Here is a 21,838-nt window from a genome sequence, read left to right as displayed (position 1 = left end):
CCCTTTGCAGAAGAGCACCCCCAGAGTATGATGTTTCCATCCCCATGCTTCACGGTTGGGATGGTTTTCTTGGGGTTGTTCTCAGCCTCTAAACATGGTAAGTGGCATTGATTCCAAAAAGCTCTATTCTGATCTCATCTGACCACATGACCTTCTCCCATGTCTCTTCTGGATCATCCAGATGTTCACTGGTGAACTTCAAACGGGCCTGGACATGTGCTGGCTTGAGCAGGGGGACCTTGCTGCCCTGCAGGATTTTAAACCATGACAGCATCATGTGTTACTAATGTAATCTTTGTGACTGTGGTCCCAGCTCTCTTCAGGTCATTGACCAGGTCCTCCTGTGTAGTTCTGAGCTTTCTCAGAATCATCCTTACCCCACAAAGTGAGATCTTGCGTGGAATCCCAGACCGAGGGAGATTGACAGTCATTTTGTTTCTTCCACTTTCTAATAAATAATCATAACAGCTGTTGTCTTCTACCAAGCTGCTTACCTGTTGTCCTGTAGTCCATCCCAGCCTTGTGCAGGTCTACAGTTTTGTCCCCGGTGTCCTTAGACAGCTCTTTGGTCTTGGCTATGGTGGACAGGTTGGAGTGTGATTGATTGAGTGTGTGAACAGGTGTCTTTTATACAGGTAACAAGTTCAAACAGGTGCAATTAATACAGGTAAAGAGTGCAGAATAAGAAGCCTTCTTAAAGAAAAACTAACAGGTCTGTGTGAGCCAGAATTCTTGCCAGATGGTAGGTTTTCAAATACTTATTTGCAGCAGTAACATACAAATAAATTATTAAAAAAATCATACATTGTGATTTCCGGATGTTTCTTTTTAGATTGTCTCTCACAGTGGACATGCACCTAAGATGAAAATTTTCCTCACTGTATATATATATATACTATATATACACACACACTACACAACAATAATTCATTCTCTGCCCTTTCTACAGAGGATCCCATGTTCCTGGCTTGTAAGCGAGGCGATCTGTTGGTTGTAAACAAAAATGAACGATATTCTTCTAACGTGAACTTGATCAATGCAACCAACCAGCGTACCTTGAGCAGCGGCGCTGTCCATAAGGATGCATTGCAGTTTCTGCCGACTCTCAGCAGGCCCACTGAAGAAATGCTGGTAGTTACATTCGCAATCACGTACACTTTAATTATCAGTTATCTAAGGAGAAGCTCATGCATTTTAAAATTGGGGTGCCCAACCACAGCCCGATTGTTGCGCACATGTGGTGATATGGGTTGACACATTTTCATATGAATATTGTGCACATAAATATTTTTACTCAGCAGGATTATTGAAAGACTAATGAATCAAATGTTTTATTTTTGTTTTTTTAAACCTTGACATAGAGGCAATTGATTGTCATGATTTTTCCCTGTGTTTCTGTCTCAGAACCTTAGAAATGGCTTGTGACCCTTTCCAAACTGATAACGGCATCCTTTGCCATTTCTTGTGGAATTTACTTTTGTTGTGGCAACGTGAACAATTGAAATATCTACCTTTTTTGATATTGCTGAAAATCTCACAAAATAGATGAAGTCACAGAATCTGCAAAAATATTTTATGGAATTTTATGAAGTTAATACAAACAAATCCTAAATTATATTTTGCATCCAAAAAATAGTCAGCCTTCTGTGTTCTTACCATCACAACACATGTTCTGGTGGTAATAGGTTTTTTTTTTTTAGTAGTGCCATCGCGCTGCGCGCATGTGTATGTGTGTGTGTGTGTGTGTGTGTGTGTTTGTGTGTGGGTGGGGGTGTGGGGGGGGGGGGAGCAAAATTACAACACTATGTATGCTATGCAATTTATTGACTTTTGGTTTCAGGGGTTTTTGGGGGGTGGGGGGTACATGCAGCAATGTTGAACCTGCTCTTCCTGTGGCATACAGTGGTGTAAAAAAGTATTTAGTCAGCCCCTGATTGTGCAAGTTCTCCTACATAGAAAGATGAGAGAGGTCTGTAATTTTCAACATAGGTACACTTCAATTATGAGAGACAAAATGAGAAAAAATCCAGAAAATCACATTGTAGGATTTTTAAAGAATTTATTTGTAAATTATGGTGGAAAATAAGTATTTGGTCATCCACAAACAAGCAAGATTTCTGGCTCTCACAGACCTGTAGCTTCTTCTTTAAGAAGCTCTTCTGTCCTCCACCTGTTACCTGTATTAATGGCACCTGTTGGAACTCGTTATTGTATAAAAGACACCTGTCCACAGCCTCAAACAGTCAGACTCCAAACTCAACCATGGCCAAGACCAAAGAGCTGTTGAAGGACACCAGGAGAAAATTATAGATGTGCACCAGCCTGGGAAGAGTGAATCTACAATAGTCAAGCATGTTGGTGTGAATAAATCAACTGTGGGAGCAATTGTAAGAAAATGGAAGACATACAAGACCATTGATAATCTCCCTCGATCTGGGGCTCCACGCAAGATGTCATCCTGTGGGATCAAAATGATCATGAGAACGGTGAACAAAAATCCCAGAACTACACGGAGGGGCCTGATGAATGACCTACAGAGAGCTGGGACCAAAGTAACAAAGGCTACACACTACGCAGAGAGGGACTCAAATCCTGCAGTGCCAGACATGTCCCCCTGCTTAAGACAGTACATGTTCAGGCCCGTCTGAAGTTTGCCAGAGAGCATATGGATGATCCAGAAGAGGATTGGGAGAATATCATGTGGTCAGATGAAACCAAAATAGAACTTTTTGGTAAAAACTCAACTTCTTGTGTTTGGAGGAAGAACAATGCTGAGTTGTATCCCAAGAACACCATATCTACTGTGAAGCATGGGGGTGGAAACTGCTTTGGGGCTGTTTTTCTGCAAAGGGGACAGGACGACTGATCCATGTTAAGGGAAGAATGAACGTGGCCATGTATCGTGAGATTTTAAGCCAAAACCTCCTTCCATCAGTGAGAGCATTGAGGATGCAATGTGGCTGGGTCTTCCAGCATGACAATGATCCCAAACACACCGCTCAGGCAACAAAGGAGTGGTTCTGTAAAAAGCATTTCAAGTTCCTGGAGTGGCCAAGCCAGTCTCCAGACCTCAACCCCATAGAAAATTTGTTGAGAGAGTTGAAAGTCCATGTTGCCCAGTGACAGCCCCAAATCATCACTGCTCTAGAGGAGATCTACATGGAGGAATGGGCCAAAACACCAGCTACAGTGTGTGCAAACCTGGTGAAGATTTACAGGAAACGTTTGACCTCTGTCATTGCCAACAAAGATTATGTTACAAAGTATTGAGTTGAACTTTTGTTATTGACCAAATACTTATTTTCCACCATAATTTACAAATAAATTCTTTAAAAATCCTACAATGTGATTTTCTGGATTTTTTTTTTTCTCATTTTGTCTCTCACAGTTGACGTGTACCTATGTTGAAAATTACAGACCTCTCTCATCTTTCTAAGTAGGAAAACTTGCACAATCAGGGACTGACTAAATACTTTTTTAACCCCACTGTACAGTGCCTCCGGAAAGTATTCACAGGACTTCACTTTTTCCAAATTTTGTTATGTTACAGCCTTATTACAAAATAGAGTAAATAAATTTTTCCCCTCAAAATTCTACTCACAACACCCCATAATGACAACATGTTTTTGTGTATTAAAAATAACAAACTAAGTAAACACATATACATAAGTATTCACACTCTTTGCTCAATACTTTGTTGATGCCACAAGCTTGGTGCACCTGTCTTGGGGCAGTTTTTTCCCCATTCCTCTTTGCAGCACCTCTCAAGCTTCATCAGGTTGGATGGGGAGCTTCAGTGCACAGCCATTTTCAGATCTCTCCAGTAGATGTTCAATCTGATTTGGGTCTGGGCTTTGGCTGGGCCACTTGGGGACATTCACAGAGTTGCCCTGAGGCCACTCCTTTGAAATCTTGGCTGTGTGCTTAGGGTCATTGTCCTGCTGAAAGATGAACTGTTGTTCCAGTCTGAGGTCAAGAGCGCTCTGGAGCAGATTTTCATCCAGGATGTGTGTGTTCATTGCTGCATTCATCTTTCCTTTAGTCCTGACTAGTCTCCCAGTTCCAACATCCCTACAGCATGATGCTGCCACCACCATGCTTCACTGCAGGGATGGTGCCTGGTTTCCTCCAAACATAACACCTAGCATTCACGCCAAAGAGTTCAATCTTTATTTTATCAGACCAAAGAATTTTGTTTCTCATGGTCCGAGACTTTTGGCAAACTCAAGGCGGGCTGCCATGTGCCCTTTACTAAGGAGTGACACTCTACCATACAGGCCTGATTGGTGGGTTGCTGCAAAGATGGTTGTTCTTCTAAAAAGTTCTCCTCTCTCCACAGAGGAATGCTGGACCTCTGACAGAGAGACCACTGGGTTGTTGGTCACCTCCCTGACAAAGGCCTTTCTCCCCCGATCGCTCAGTTTAGACAAGCATCCAGCTTTAGGAAGAGTCCTGGTGGATCCCATTGTCTTCCATTTATGGATGATGGAGGCCACTGTGCTCATTTGGACCTTCAAACCAGCAGAAATGTTTCTGTACCCTTCCCCAGATTTGTGCCTTGAGACAATCCTTTGACTTCATGCTTGGTTTGTGCTCTGACATGACTGTCAACTGTGGGACCTTACATGTAGACAGGTGTGTACGTTCCCAAATCATGTCCATTCAACTGAATTTACCCCAGGTGGACTCCAATTAAGCTGTAGAAACATCTCAAGGATGATCAGTGGAAACAGGATGCACCTGAGTTCAATTTTGAGCTTCATGACAAAGGCAGTGAATACTTATGTACATGCAATTTCTTAGTTTGCTTTTTCCACTAAATTTGCAAAAATCTCAACAAAAAAAACTTTTTACATTGTCATTATGGGATATTGTGTGTAGATGTTTTAGGAAAAAATTAATTTCATCCAAGGCTGTAACATAACAAAATGTGGAAAATGTGAAGCGCTGTGAATACTGTCCGGATGCACTTCAACTGATTAACGTTTTTTGTTTTTTTTTTACTTACCAGGAACTATTCAGCTCAAATCAAAGGAGAACCTCAATGACAAAAAGTGTGACAGAAAGAGAAGAAGTAGTGGCTCCTGTCTCTTTAAAAGAATTTGCCTTCGAAAATTTCAGGTACTGACATTTTATGAGCCGTTCTGACATGACAAGTCCTGAAAACTGAATTTATACCTTTTTGAAAATGAGTTGAAGATGATGTGACCTGTTATGTTTATTTAAAGAAAAAGAAGGTACAACCCCAAGTCCAATGAAGTTGGGATGTATGTGAAATGCAAATTAAAACAGAATACAATGATTTGCAAATCCTCTTCAACTTATATTCAATTGAATACACCACAAAGACAAGATATTTAATGTTCAAACTGATAAACTTTATTGTTTTTGTGCAAATATTTACTAATTTTGAAATGAATGTCTGCAACACATTTCAAAAAAGCTGGGACAGTGGTATGTTTACCACTGTGTTACATCACCTTTCCTTCTACATTTTACACAACGTCCCAGCTTCATTGGAATTGGGGTTGTACTTTAGAGTATCCCCAAATAGCTACTGTACTCATATTCAGTTTGAAAATAACAAACAATTCTTACTTTTCTCCTGTCACATGCAGGTTTTCGGGTAACGATGCTAGTCGCCAGAGTACGTCCAAAGGTGTCAGCAGGGAGAGGCTATGGGTGTGCACCAGAGAACCTCTCAAACAGCCACTGCTGAAGAGCTTGTCCCGCAACTCTGAGCTGAGCTACCTGGCCTGCAGCGCCTTTACGGATATCCTTAAAACGAATGCTTTCTTTGTATAGTTGAATAGAGGTTTTTAGTTGGCCGCAAGACCAAGGTTTTCAACATGATGGAAACTGGTCAACATGTTAAGCAACAAGTAACTTCAAAACCACACAAATGCTGATAAAATAAAAGCCATATCTGATGATTAGATTATTTCCTGCAACAAGCCCAGACATGTCCAAGTGGCAGACAGGTATATTAAATAAGTAAAACAAACTCTTTTTTTTTAATCTGTTGCATCAATGTTGAACAAATTTTAATCAGCTTAAACCCATTATATGCCTTTTTAATTTGGACAGAAACCAAATCATGTCATTAATTTTGGTGGATACAGAGCTCACCAACCTGGGTTCAATTCCTGCTCATGCAACTTTTTTCTATACTGGAAGAAGACACTTAGTACCATTAAAACACTTACTTTACTGTTCATGTTTCCCAGTCACATCATCCAGTTCTTCCTTGTGGGATTCTTAAAGCCTTTCCAAGCCAGATGGGAGATTTTACCCAACCAGCTCTTCTGGATCTATACCTGGGTCTCATTTTAGCTGATTGTATTATTGCTAACATGTCCTTTATCATAGTTTTCTGAAATAATTTAAAAGTTATTCCCATCCCTTTCACATTTGCTCATCCATTGCCAATCACTCTATACAGCTCTGTAAATTTAAACGCAAACAAAAAAGCTAAATCTGGATAGTCGGTGCCTGTGACACAGTCTCACTTGAAATAAATAAAATGTATTTTACATTTTCTTTGTGCTGCTTGTTTATCAACAAGTCCTACTAGTTATATCAATTATATCATATGGATGGATGGATGGATGAATAGGTAGTTAGGTAAATAATTTCCTGGTTTCATTTGGCATAATCCTGCTGGCAAACATGCGGGTAAACACACAACCTCCTTGGTTGACAAATATCTGAGGATGATTTTAGTCATCTGAATTAGGTTTCTGTTTGTAAGTATTCTCCTCTGTGTATGTAAGCAGTACAGTCCATCATCTATACATTGTGTGAGTCTTAACGGTGGCTGCTACCTATCCTGAAGTACATGGGAGATTATCCCATCAAACAGGCTTGCAGTCCATTCGAACTGATCAACCAGATCTTTGGTTCAGCCACGCAGCATGAAGCTCTACGGGATGAGATCTACTGCCAAATTATGAGACAGATGACCAGCAACGCCATCAGGTTCGACCTCTGAGTGTGTTAGGTAGCATGTCCATGGTCTCTTTCAGCATCCACCTCAAGCCTTCACAGACTAAACTTCTGTGACTTATTCCTCACCTTCTGTCAGGTTCAGTATGGATCGTGGTTGGCAACTGATGTGGTTGTGTACAGGCTTGTTCCCGCCCAGTAAAAACTTATTCAGTCACGCACACCGCTTCCTGGAGTCGCGTCCCAGAGATCCGCTGGCTGCCGGCTGTATGCAGAGGATGCAGAACATGCTCAGGTCAGGCTGGTTCTCAAGACCAGGCACCTAAGTGGCTCTACTCTACTCTTTTCTACTGTCCTATTTTACTCTTCCTTTTTAGATATTTAGATATACCTTTGTATACTGGCATAGTTCCACCTTAGAATTGGAATATAATATATAAGATATACCTTACTGAATTTTCATGCATATACGAGGTCTGTCAATAAAGTATAGGTCCTTTTTATTTTTTTCAAAAACTATATGGATTTCATTCATATGTTTTTACGTCAGACATGCTTGAACCCTCTTGCGCATGCGTGAGTTTTTCCACGCCTGTCGGTGACGTCATTCGCCTGTGAGCACTCCTTGTGGGAGGAGTCCTCCAGCCCCTCGTCGGAATTCCTTTGTCTGAGAAGTTGCTGAGAGACTGGTGCTTTGTTTGATCAAAATTTTTTCTACACCTGTGAAGCTCATCGAAGTGGACACGGTTCGAAAAATTTAAGCTGGTTTTCGGTGAAGATTTTAACGGCTGATGAGGGATTTTGAGGTGATACTGTCGCTTTAAGGACTTCCCACGCAGTGGGACGTCGCGCAGCGCTCCTAGGCGCTGTCGTCAGCCTGTTTCAAGCTGAAAACCTCCACATTTCAGGCTCTATTGATCCAGGACGTCGTGAGAGAACAGAGAAGTTTCAGAAGAAGTCGGTTTCAGCATTTTATCCGGATATTCCACTGTTAAAGGAGATTTTTTAATGAAAGACGTGCGGATGGATTGCAGCGTCGGCTCGCAGCCACCACGACGCTCCGCCACAGGAAAAACACCTCTGTTGGAAGCCTTAAGGACAAGTTGGAACATGCCCAACTGTTGAACAATTTCTCAGATACTCACTCCACTGAAAGCCATCAAAAGCCGCCTGGATTTTACAAATGGTTATCAATACGGAGGTGTTTTTCCTGTGCCGCCGCACCTCGCCGGCTGCGTCCCGACGTGCGGACGGGTCATTAAAAAAATCTCCTTTAACAGTGGAATATCCGGATAAAATGCTGAAACCGACTTCTTCTGAAACTTCTCTGTTCTCTCACGACGTCCTGATCAATAGAGCCTGAAATGTGGAGGTTTTCAGCTTGAAACAGGCTGACGACAGTGCCTAGGAGCGCTGTGCGACGTCCCACTGCGTGGGAAGTCCTTAAAGCGACAGTATCACCTCAAAATCTCTCATCAGCCGTTAAAATTTTCACCGAAAACCAGCTTAAATTTTTCGAACCGTGTCCACTTCGATGTGCTTCACAGGTTTAGAAACAATTTTGATCAAACAAAGCGCCAGTCTCTCAGCAACTTCTCAGACAAAGGAATTCTGACGAGGGGCTGGACGACTCCTCCCACAAGGACTGCTCACAGGCGGATGACGTCACCGACAGGCGTGGAAAAACTCACGCATGCGCACGAGGGTTCAAGCATGTCTGACGTAAAAACATATGAATGAAATCCATATAGTTTTTGAAAAAAATAAAAAGGACCTATACTTTATTGACAGCCCTCGTAGGAATGAGAAATGATGTATAACGAGGTGATGACAGGGGGTTCATCATGAGTAACTTTCACATCTTCCAAGAAAAACCAGGCACATTTTTCCTACATTTCATAACCTGCTACATATGTTGCAGGACTCTCCAAGTAGATTTTTAGCTTGTTGTATCATCTTGATTTTGTTCAAGTTGGTGACCTAGTGGATGACAGTGAGGAATCATTTCACTGGGGTCAGAACATTAATTCAGTTTGAACAAAGAGAACTGTGGGTTCTCCAAATAATATAAACCCAAGATCTGTTCTACTGAGATCTAGGGGGTGTATGATTGATTGAATGATTTTTAACATCTGTTACCAGGAAAATGCTTTAGTAATATGTGACAAAGTGTTCCTGTAGAAATGTGCACCTTTTAAAGAATTTGACAATAAAATTAAGAATACAATGGTTCCTGAGAACTGCCCATTTCCATAGAATCATGCACATGTGCAGGGGCAGGAAAATATAGCACACTGTGTGTGTAAGTTTGAGTCTTTTTTTTTAATATTGGGTTGTGTATTTGGTTTAAAAAGTGTAACTATTTTACAACCCCTGGCAAAAATTATGGAATCACCGGCCTCAGAGGATGTTCATTCAGTTGTTTAATTTTGTAGAAAAAAAGCAGATCACAGACATGACACAAAACTAAAGTCATTTCAAATGGCAAATTTCTGGCTTTAAGAAACACTATAAGAAATCAAGAAAAAAGATTGTGGCAGTCAGTAACGGTTACTTTTTTAGACCAAGCAGAGGAAAAAAATATGGAATCACTCAATTCTGAGGAAAAAATTATGGAATCACCCTGTAAATTTTCATCCCCCAAATTAACACCTGCATCAAATCAGATCTGCTCATTGACATTGACCCTATGCCATGACATTGACCCTATGTGTCTTTTTGCAAGGAATGTTTTTGCAGTTTTTGCGCTATGGCAAGATGCATTATCATCTTGAAAAATGATTTCATCATCACCAAACATCCTTTCAATTGTCCAAAATATCAACATAAACTTGTGCATTTATTGATGATGTAATGACAGCCATCTCCCCAGTGCCTTTACCTGACATGCAGCCCCATATCATCAATGACTGTGGAAATTTACATGTTCTCTTCAGGCAGTCATCTTTATAAATCTCATTGGAAAGGCACCAAACAAAAGTTCCAGCATCATCACCTTGCCCAATGCAGATTCGAGATTCATCACTGAATATGACTTTCATCCAGTCATCCACAGTCCACAGTTGCTTTTCCTTAGCCCATTGTAACCTTGTTTTTTTTCTGTTTAGGTGTTAATGATGCCTTTCGTTTAGCTTTTCTGTATGTAAATCCCATTTCCTTTAGGCGGTTTCTTACAGTTCGGTCACAGACGTTGACTCCAGTTTCCTCCCATTCGTTCCTCATTTGTTTTGTTGTACATTTTTCGATTTTTGAGACATATTGCTTTAAGTTTTCTGTCTTGATGCTTTGATGTCTTCCTTGGTCTACCAGTATGTTTGCCTTTAACAACCTTCCCATGTTGTTTGTATTTGGTCCAGTGTTTAGACACAGCTGACTGTGAACAACCAACATCTTTTGCAACATTGCGTGATGATTTACTCTCTTTTAAGAGTTTGATAATCCTCTCCTTTGTTTCAATTGACATCTCTCGTGTTGGAGCCATGATTCATGTCAGTCCACTTGGTGCAACAGCTCTCCAAGGTGTGTTCACTCCTTTTTAGATGCAGACTAACGAGCAGATCTGATATGATGCAGGTGTTAGTTTTGGGGATAAAAATTTACAGGGTGATTCCATAATTTTTTCCTCAGAATTGAGTGATTCCATATTTTTTCCTCTGCTTGGTCTAAAAAAGTAACCGTTACTGACTGCCACAATCTTTTTTTTCTTGATTTCTTATAGTGTTTCTTAAAGCCAGAAATTTGCCATTTGAAATGACTTTAGTTTTGTGTCATGTCTGTGATCTGCTTTTTTTCTACAAAATTAAACAACTGAATGAACATCCTCCAAGGCCGGTGATTCCATAATTTTTGCCAGGGGTTGTAGAAGGTGTGAGTTTGTGTGAATTTAAATCATATACACATTCAAACAAGACATTCGTAACCCCTGCCCCTATGAAGTAAACTGAGCCAGCTATTCAAGATGATGTCCAAGAGAACTGTATAAATATGATGTTTTATTATCAGGTCGATTATTTGTTGCTATTATGCCAGTGTCACCGACCAAACGGTACTCCCTAAAAAAAAAAATCGATCCCCCCTGCCTTCACTGCGCATGCGTCATTTCAGAGTGTCAGCAGCGATTCACAAATTGTCGCCTCATTTCTGCTTAAAACTGACTTTAGAATGATTTAAGAGGTTTTAATTTGTCATCTGATGCTTAATAATCGCATTATTCCCTTTGATGGCTTTGGGTGTAGAGAGTCAGACTCGGAGTGTCAGACTCAGACGCGCTGTTGTCGCACTCTGATCAGTGCTGCTGACACTCTGAAATGATGCATGTGCAGTGAAGGCGGGGTGATCAATTTTTAGGGGAGACCGTTTGGTCAGTGATACTGAGTCATTTTAATGGAAACAGTCATTTATAACTTGTGAACAGGGTTGCCACAGTTACTTTGTAAAGTTACTTTATTAGTTACTTTATATAGTTACTTTATTAGCAGCTTTATGTAGTTACTGCATTAGCAGCTGCCGACAACTTGTAACTAATAAGGTAACTAGTAATCTAACTTGGTTACTCGTAAGATTGAGTAATTAGCAAAGTAACCAATGAGCAAAATAACTAATAGTTACTTTTTTGAGTACTCAGTCTTGAAAATGAGCAAGTTAGGTTACTAGTTACTTCATTAGTTACATTCACCAGCTGCCGACAAGTTGGCCGCAGCTGCTAATGAAGTAACTGTAAAATGTAACTGTAAAAAAATTATAAAGTAACTTTTCAAAGTAACTGTGGCAACACTGCTTGCGAATGAAATTACGGTATTTGGACACAAATGTATTTTTTGTGTCCTGAAACTTTGTTCTCATAAAATGGTTTTAAAAATTAAGTCCTTTGCAATGTTGCATTTATTATGAACATTTACTATGAAAAGTTACTTTATTAAGTATTTTTTACAGTTTCATTTTACAGTTACTTTATACAATTACTTCATTAGCAGCTGTGGACAACTTGTCGGCAGCTGCTTAATGTAACTACAAATTAACTAGTAATCTAACTTGGTTATTTTTAAGATTGAGTACTCAGAAAAGTAACTATTAGTTACTTTGCTGATTAGTTACTTTGCTGATTACGCAATCTTAAGAGTAACCAAGTTAGATTACTATTGACCATATTAGTTACATTATTTATTGGTTACCAGTTGTCAACAGCGGCTAATAAAGTAACTGCATAAAGCTGCTAATGAAGTAACTGTATAAAGTAACTAAAAAGTAACTAACAAAGTAACTTTTCAAAGTAACTGTGGCAACACTGTTTATATGATATATCATTGAATGCTTTTCTGATCAAATTGAATAAAGTTGTGTCATTGCCAAACAAAAGTATGCTTTTAAAAATGTGTTGTGGTGTGTGTGTGTGTGTGTGTGTGTGTGTGTGATAAATGTCTTTGAACCTTCAGTATGCCACACAGGATGTTTCCTCCTCATCAGGTGGAAGTGGATGCCATCCAGCAGAACAGCACCAAGATCTTCCATAAAGTCCATTTTCCAAATGACACAGATGGTGTAAGACACAACACTGTTCTTTAAACACTGACACAAGCTGTCTGTTGTTTCTGGGTGCTATTGTATTTATTATTGGCAGGTTTTGACATTACTATTGCGTACAAGATGGCGATGCTTTCTTAAGCCCCTTTTACACCGGGTCTACGTAGAGTTGTGTAATGCAGCGTACCGACTACACCAAGTGTATGCAGCTCTACATCGAGTTTATGCAGCTCTACATCGAATTTACGCAGCTCTACATCGAGTTTATGCAGCCCTACGCGGCAGTACGCTGAGCAACGCAAAGGGGTACGCAAGACGGATGCAAAAAAATTAAACGATTTTTTTTGCATAGAGCACTGGATGCAGAAAGTATGCAGTTTTTAAGCAAGTCTGCGCAACTGCACTATTGTATGCAAGTCTGCGCAACACTGCACAGCTATACACATCCAAAAACTGAGTGCATCAGACAGACAGAGAGCATCCAGAGTGAAGCAGGTGTAGAGCATGTGTGTGGCTGCATGATCCATGCACTGCACAGCACCTGTGCGTGCTCAGACAGGTAATCGAATCAGCACACACGTGTGTAGTGAAATGGTCCGTCAGCTGGGTGTGTGTGTGTGTTCATAACAGCTGAACGAGCCGCTGCGCGTGAATGAGCCATTTTTTGGCAAGGATGCGTCCTGTTATTAATCAGATAACTGCCAGAATCTGATCTCCCGTGTTTACATACACTTCAGTAATCTGATCATCAGAAAAACATGGTTTACATTCTTTCAATTCATAAATTAGATTTCTTACAAAATCCAAAGAGCAGAAACAGGAGGTCTTGAAAAAAATTCTCTCTCTCTCTCTCTCTTTCATGTTAAAACAACAAACAGGATGTTTAAGGATGCTTGTGAGTGTATGGCAATATTTTGTTTTTTGGGGCGGGTGGCGACGACACACAACGACTCTGAACTTTGCAATCTGATGACAAGAGCCCTGACAAGGCAGCAGTGTGTCCCTGTACATCTGGAAATGAGAGTGCCGTTTGCTTTTCATGTACCCTTTTGAGAACGGAGCGTATTTCCACAATGCCACAACCCCCCCCCCCCCCCCCCCCAAAAAAAAATAGGCAGGAGTGGATGGTGAGAGGCAGAAAAATAGGTTTATATAGCAGCAAGGGCTACATACACGGCAGTAAGCATACAGCAAGCAACCATACGCAACTGTAAGCAAGACTAGGAATGCAACCATGTGCCATCATACATTAGCCTACACAGGGACTACTCCAAATCGTAGGTGATCTCGGTGATTTTCCGGCGTACTCGATAATGCATCACAATGCAACTGTATGCAAGCCCAGTGTGGAAGGGGCTGTAGTTTTAATTATTTGCATGTACAGTGCTGTGAAAGTTTGTGAACCAGTGGCCTTTCTGTGTGGAGGTTGCATGTTCTCCCTGTGTTTGCGTGGGTTTCCTTTGGGTGCTCCGGTTTCCTCCCACATTTTAAAGACATGCAGTTTAGGTGAATTGGAAACTTTATAATTGTCCAAGTCTCCTTTGCAAAAGAGGTCTCCATCTCAATGGGACTAACCTAACCTAACCCTAAATAAAGGTTAAATTCAATTTTAAAAGTGATGGTTTGTATGTGTTATATTAAAGGGGCCACTTACTTATTCACACCATCATTTTGGCTTTTAGATTATTATTTCTTTTAATTCATGATGTAGAGATTACATTTCACTGTGAGTTTAAAGGGAATAATTTTAGAAATTTTAAAATAAAAGCCTGAATTTCTTAAAAGCTCAAGCGTGCATTAACTTCTTCACAGCACTGTATTTTACATTTATTTGAAATTTTTTTATTTGAAAGTTGTTGTCACTCTCTTACATACACAAAACCTTTTAATTTTTTTTTCCTTCCAAACCTTACAAAAATACGTTCTACTGCAAATTTAATATCACTTTGAGCTTCTGTCATTAGTGTGGTGTTGCTTTGTAGTTATTTGAGGTGACATCAACAACTACAATCGGAGACCTCTGCTGCAGTATTGCCTTTGAACTGAAACTGAGCTCAGCTGATGGATATGGGCTTTACCTGAAGACACCACTTAAGGTGCAGTTGTGTCATTTTTTTTGTCCTTACCTATAATATTTCTCATGTCACTTTGCTGATTGACTTTTTCTTTTTTGGGGGGTGGGGGGTGGGGGGGGGTGTTATAGAACATACAAAATAAATAAATAAATGAATGAATTAACACAAGTAAATAAATAATCTTGAGGGCCTCATCAGTATTTATTTGCATAAGGATTATCAGCAAGAAAAAAGTATGAGTCCTTTCATGTGCAGCAATGGTGGGTTCAGTAATGATGTACTGGAGACACCCAGTTCACATCCTGGACCTCCAATATGTTCAGTATTCTCAGAGCGCGACTTCACTGTGTCACCGTTAAGCAAATAAAAAACTGTGGGAGGAGTATTTAGGAATCACCCTGTCTGTCCTTCTGTCCATGAAACTTGTAAGCACAGCGCCTCTTAAACATTTTGGTGGAATACAATGAAAGTTCACACAATGGGAGTACACCACATGAAGATGTGCATGAAGGCCAGTTTGTGATCATTTTGTGAGCTTGCTCACAGGTCTTGTGCTCTCTCTTGAAAAACGTCTGGTCCTCATCAAGTTTGTGAAGTCACAAAAAAGGCATATATTTAATTTCTTCAGTTTGTCTTCTTCTTTCAGCTGCTTCCATTAGGGGTCGCCACAGCAAATCATCTATTTCCATCTCACCCTGTCCTCTGTGCCTTCTTCTGTCACACCAACACCTACATGCCCTCCCTCAACACATCCATAAACCTCCTCTTTGGCTTCCATCTTCTCCTCCTGCATGATGGCTCCATCCTCAGCATCCTTCTCCCTATATACCCTGGCTGTACATCTCAGTCTCACCTCTGTGACTTTGTCTTCAAACCGTTCTACCTTTATTGTCCCACTGATATGTTCATTCCTAATCCTGTCCATCTTAATCACTCCCAAAGAAAATTGCAGTATCTTCAGCTCTGCCACCTCCAGCACAGCCTTGTTTTTTTTTTTTTTGTTTTTTTTGTTAGTACCACCATCTCTAAGCTGTACAATGTTGCTGTTCCAACTACCATCTTGTAAACTTTCCTTTCCACTCTTGCAGATATCTTTCTGTTACAAATCATGCCACTTTGCTCCACCCAGTCCACCCTGCCTGCAGTCTCTTCTTCACCGCTCTACCACACTCTCCATTACATACTTTGGATAGTTCACCCCAAATAGTCAAACTCATGTACCCCCACCACCGCTACTCCTTGTAAATGCACTATTCCACCAACTTCCCCCTCGTTTACACACATACTTAGCTTCGCTTCTACTTTCATTCCCCTCCTCTCCGGGGCGTATCTCCACATCTCCAGGCTCATCTCAACTTGCTGTCTACTCTCACTACAAATCACAATGTCATCTGCAAACACACTCCACAAAAACTCCTATCTGATCTTTTCCGTCAACTTGTCCATCACAATTGCAATTAATAAAGGGCACAGAGCCAATGTAGGAGCCTAAATGCAATGTTAGTTCATCAATATTTGGACAATAATAATTGGAGCATCAATTTGTGTCTTCATTAAGAAGGAACCTACAGCCAATCCTTCATGAAATGCCACCTCCACCTTGAATGCATCTGTCATTCCTCCATAATTCTCTGCCATTCCAGACATCTTCATACAATACCGCAACTCTTCCCTTGGCATCCTGCCAAAAGTTCTTTAAATCCATAAACATGCAATGCAACTCCTTCTGACCTTCTCTATGCAGTAGTTCTCCATCAACACTTTCAGCACAAACATTGCATCTGATGTGCTCTTTCTCTGCATGAAACCTTATTGTTACTCACAGATCTTCATCCCTTCATTCAAAGCTGAGTTCCAACACTGTTTCACATAACTTCATGCTTTAGTTAATCAACTTTATGCCTATGTAATCACCCTTGTTCTTAAAAATCAGAACCAATACACTTCTCCAGTCCTCAGGAATCTTCTCACTTTCTAAGATTTTGTAAAACATTTTGGTTAAAAACTCCACTGCCATCTCTCCAGAACATTTCCATGCCTCTACTGGAATGTCATCTGGACCAACTGCCTTTCCACTTTTAATAGCTAAGCTCACTTCATCCCTAATAATCTGTTGCATTTCCTGGATTTACTCTCCACATTATTTCTGTGAAGGCTCTCAGTTGTAATGGTGGTTTCTATAGTAGAGAAGCATGAATCTTTGACTGGACTGGGTTGCCTGATGCGAGGACGTTTTGCTTCAAATAACAGAAGCTTCCTCAGCTAAAATTCTTGCTCTGGTAGTCTGACTTCTGTCTTGATTCTTGTAGAGAAGAATAACAGAAGCCCCAAAAGCTGGAGTTTTAAACCTAACCAGACCCCTCCTACCAAGAGGCAGACTGCTATTGGCTAGTGACTTAACAATTGCTCTAGGTGCTAATTAGAGCAATTGTTTCTTCTGCAATTAGAAGCAAAACGTCCTCGTGTCAAGCAGCCCAATCCAGTTGAAGATTCAAGCTTCTCTACTATCTCCACATTATCCTGTCTTTCTCTCTCATTACCTTTATTTATTGGCTCCTCAAAACACTCACGCCACCTTCCCAACACACTCTCTTCGCTTGTCAGCACACTGCTATCTGCATCATTTTTCACCTTAATCTGCTGCACATCCTTTACAGCTCAGTCCTTCTGTCTAGCCAATTGGTACAAGTAATTTTCTCCATTCTTAGTTCTTAGGTGATGCATTGTTTCACAAAATATAAATAAATAAAATAAAAATATCTGTGCTCGTCATTGTAGAAGGAAATTTATAATTAAAAAAAAAATAGATTTCTGTGTATGGGCCATAAAGTATACAGGAATTTACTCGTTATATAGATAAAAGTAATTTTGTTGATTAAAAAAGTAAAGAAACAATTCACAAACCTTACTATTTCATGTATTATTTGTTTTAAAATGTTATCACATTTACTGGCTGAGACAAGAACTCAAAGCACTTAGAGTACACACACCTCCTGAGAACCCAGGACCAGTTCTAAACCTGGTTCTCTCTTTCACTTTGTGACGTCATATGAATGGTTTCTGAAATACCATGAAACAAGTAAAAGAACAGATTTGAAATCAAAACTGGATCTGCTTCAAATATTTTTAGTTGTAAACCTAAAGACTAACTCTGGATTAAATTGTCATAACCTATCCTCTAATTTTTCAGTTATTGGGTACATAGTTGCCAGACTATAATCTCTGCTTACCTGTACTGTTTGCGTATAATTAGCGACATTTTCTTGTATTGCATTTGTCATATTAGCATTGTGTTTTTAGATCCAGAGCTTGGATGAGCAGAAATACTTGTTTGATAGTTTAAGGCAAGGCTCAGACATCCCTAAGAAACTAAAGAGAGTGAAAGAAGGTAATGATCCATGCTGACACCTTCATTTTGATCATTTATTGTTTCTTTATACTATTAATTCAAACATTGCTTTCCAGGAAACCCATACACTATGCCTTACCTGGTGATCTTTAGGAGGAAGCTCTGGTTCAATGTGACCCCGGGGAAAGACCTGGTTGCAGACCTCACCTTCCATTTCCCACAGGTGAACCTCATTTTGCTGACTTTGACTCATTTTAATTGTGCTCACAAAGAACAAAGGCATCCTGACACAGGAGCTCTGTTCGCCTCCATGCAGGAGCTGCCTAAGTACCTGCAAGGTAATCACAACTGCACAAAAGAGGACATAATCAAACTGGCCGGACTGCTGTTCAGAGTTGAGGTGGATTCAGACAGGACACAGTTTGTCATGATCCCCAGAATGCTGAAGAACCTCGTTCCAGCTGACCGAATAAAAATGATGTCTAATGATGAATGGAAGAAGGTAAATGTGTGGGGGGTTGAACACGAGAAACAAAGGGCAAAGAAAAATCTCAAGATGTGTGATGGACGGGTTTACTGTAGACCTTTTTGTTGCATTTGCAGCACATTATCGCTTCCTACAACAAACAAAGTGGCATCACCATGGATGAGGCCAAAATTGCCTTCCTGCAAACCATCTCCAGCTGGCCCACCTTCGGCTGTGCATTCTTTGAGGTCAAAGTAAGTCATCAGTGTGAAGGAGTGAAAACAAAGTCAGCAGTAGAAAATTTGAGTGAACTGTTTTTATCTTGGCAAATTATTTATTATTTGCATTTCCTTTTGACTTGACAGCAAACGTGTGAACCTAGCTACCCGAGTTTACTTTTGATTGCTATCAGCAAAAAAGGTGTCAGCTTCATAAACCCAGAGACAAAGGTATGTATATAGAGTATACTTTAAATATAGAATACTGTATGTTCAGTATAATCATACAAATTCCACAACCAGCACTGTTCCCAGTAGACCACTCAGATCACTCAAATAATTAATATCGTTATAGTAACAGTTTTTCAGCCATTTGCAATAATACTACACATTCCATGCAATAATACTTGTACACTCGTGTACAACATCACTTGAACACTCATGCAATATTACAAAACATTCTTTCTGCTTGTATACAGTGTAATCTATTCTACTATCTATTCCGTATTTTGGTAATTATTTTTCTTTTACCTTATTTTTGCATATTTGAACTGTTGTTCTGTGACTGTCCCTGTGCTGCCATTACATTGTAAATTTCCTCATTGTGCAGTTATTAAAGGATTATCTTATCAAATCTAATATTTCTATATTTTGTTTGATTCTGTTCTTTATTTCTAATGATAATAATAATAATAATGGGTGGCACAGTGGATTAGTGGTCAGCACTGATGCCTGACAACAAGAAGCTCCTGGGATCACTTCCCGCCCTTTATTGTATATGGAGTTTGCATGTTCTTCCCATGTTTGCGTGGGTTTCCTCCGGGTGCTTCCTCCCACACCCAAAGACATGCAGGTTAGGTGGATTTGAAACTTTAAGTTGACCGTTGGAGTGCATGCAAGTGTGAATGTCTGTATGTCTATATGTGGCCCAGTGACAGACTGGCATCCTGTCTAGGGTGTACCCCGCCTCACGCCCTATGACTGCTGAGATAGGTTCCAGCCCCCCATGACCCCTAGTTGGAGTAAGCAGGTATAGAAAATGGATGGATGGATAATAATAATACAAAGTGCCTTTATTGTCATTGTACTTACATGAATACATTCAACAAAATATGTCGTCTAAGTGTCCCGTGCCCGGGGACCAACTTCAGATGTAGAGACATTGCCTTGGTCTGGGGCAAAGAAAGGAGCAGACCCTAACAAGATGTTTTTGAATAAACTACTGTTATAATGTTGTAGGAACTCCTGGTCTTGCACCCTTTCAGCCGCATCACTGAGTGCCACTTTGGCACCAACTACTTCCAGATGACTATTGGCAACTTGTTAAGGGGAAACACCTTCTCCTGCGAAACCTCAAAGGTAAGCAACTGGATCCTAAATATACTCTAAATACATTTCAAATAATTCTGTTGGAACAAATAAAAATAATGTAGTTATTTCCTCTGTGTTCGGTAAATAAATCTGCCCATGTCACATGAAGCACGTCTTCGAGGTCAGTGACAGTGACTTTGAAGTGCAAGGTTTTTCTGAATGTTTGCTTCATTTCCTCAGGGTCACACGATGGAGGACCTTATTCGATCCTACATCACCATGTACGAGAGGCAGAGGCAGGATATTCGACCACGGCAACAAATGTTCTTCTGAGGTGTGAAGCAAAAGAAGAAAACAAAGTGCTCTTGTGTATTAGGACTGTTAATTGTCATCTGCATTCTTGTATTTATATTGTATGCTTCAAATGTAAAATTCACCCACAATACCTACTGCATGTAATAAAAATATACTGATATTCAAAGTACAGAGTTTTGTTGTTCGTGTTGTTTAATCCTCTTCATTGTTAGGAGTTAGAACTCTTGCCTTCCAGCATCAAGGGCCAGAGTTCATGGTCACCCATGCCAAATTCATCTTGCACATCTGGATTTCTGTCAGGCAGGACATCCTGCGTAAAGCCAAAAGAAATTACTTCAGAAATTCTCTTTACTGTTGCTAAGCCTAATTTATGACCACTAAAGAGTTTTTCCTGGTTTGCCTGTTTTTTTTTTTGTTTTGTTTTGGGGGGTTTTTGACAGCATGTTTTCTCACAAAATTTCAGTAAAATTTGTCTGAACGGGAGACTTTGGTCTCAGAATAACTGATTAGATTTTGAGGCAGATGCAGATTGAGGGTAGGGGAAAAGCCTTTTTAAAATTAGCATTTCCACAGTGTCTCCCATTGTTATCTGTGCTTTGGACAAACACTATTAGTGATGCGCAAGTCAGCATTTTTAACAAATGAGAGCCAAGTTGCACCGCCCACTCCACAAAAATGTGCCTTGATTAACAACCCAAACCCCATCCAACCCACACACAAAAAATAAATATAAAAGAAGCAATTGGGTCTGTGCTGAGATGGAATCCATTTGCAACATTGACGTAGAATATATTTTTTGTTATTTTTGTGGTTTATAAATTTACATACACTCACTGTGGACATGACTGTCATGGTAATTTTGGGCGTTTAATGATGTCTTTGAACTGTTCTTTTGTCAGGGTGGAATGATTGTACAGCATACATCATTAATTTCACCATAGTTCAATGATAATTTTCATAGCCTCAAGCACAAGTCTAGAGTTCTAGAGTGAAAATGACATTTCAAAACGAAGTATTTCGCCTTCTATGGTGTGTTGCTATTCTGGACTATAAGGACGTACTATTGGTCACAGAGCATGCCTACTACTCTGATTTGATTAACAAAAAAAGCATAATCCAAAGTTCCTGCTCAACACGGTGGCAACACATATTCAAGGACAGTCACTTGTAAGTTTACAGCTCAAGATTTCTTAGATTACTTTGAAAATGAAATAGATGACATTAGGTCAAATATATCCCAGTATGCCTTAATCTTGCCCCTGCATCCTGTTATTGATGCCATTGCTGATATCTCACCTAGATTTACTGAATTTGATACCATTTTACTGGGCCTGAAACTTGTAAAACTTCTGCGAATACACAACCTGTCTTTTTGACCCCATACCAACTAAACTGTTTAAGGACCTGTGGCCTACACTTGGGCCTGCTGCACTGGAAACTATTAACCTGTCACTAACTTCGGGATCTGTTTCTGAATGTTTTAAATCTGCAGTGATTAAACCTATACTTTAAAAAAATCTAACCTTGACCCAGTCTACTGAAAACTATAGGCCGGTGTAACAGTATATCATCCCCCCCCCGGATATTCCCCCCGCATAGCAAGTCTGCAGCAGTATTATCACACATTTCATCCTCCATT

At 40.1% G+C, this 21,838-nt stretch overlaps 1 protein-coding gene across 1 annotated transcript in view; it reads left to right on the top strand.

The window, feature by feature from the left end:
- Positions 1-20,365, top strand: part of LOC117521233 (unconventional myosin-VIIb-like) — an 84,860-nt gene extending 64,495 nt beyond the window's left edge. The window contains 14 exon segments of the mRNA XM_034182568.1: positions 950-1,131; positions 5,012-5,121; positions 5,619-5,773; positions 6,825-6,978; positions 7,085-7,240; positions 12,378-12,483; positions 14,448-14,561; positions 17,841-17,928; positions 18,006-18,112; positions 18,206-18,391; positions 18,493-18,609; positions 18,721-18,804; positions 19,813-19,932; positions 20,125-20,365. Of these exon segments, the coding sequence (XP_034038459.1) occupies positions 950-1,131; positions 5,012-5,121; positions 5,619-5,773; positions 6,825-6,978; positions 7,085-7,240; positions 12,378-12,483; positions 14,448-14,561; positions 17,841-17,928; positions 18,006-18,112; positions 18,206-18,391; positions 18,493-18,609; positions 18,721-18,804; positions 19,813-19,932; positions 20,125-20,217 (1,772 nt within the window). The 3' untranslated portion in view covers positions 20,218-20,365.
- The last annotated feature ends 1,473 nt before the right edge of the window (positions 20,366-21,838 follow it).

Source organism: Thalassophryne amazonica, chromosome 12 (assembly GCF_902500255.1).
Source record: "Thalassophryne amazonica chromosome 12, fThaAma1.1, whole genome shotgun sequence".
In the NCBI taxonomy this organism is placed as follows: Eukaryota; Metazoa; Chordata; class Actinopteri; order Batrachoidiformes; family Batrachoididae; genus Thalassophryne; species Thalassophryne amazonica.
Note: the sequence above shows the minus strand (reverse complement) of the source record. Positions and strands in the feature narration are given on the sequence as shown.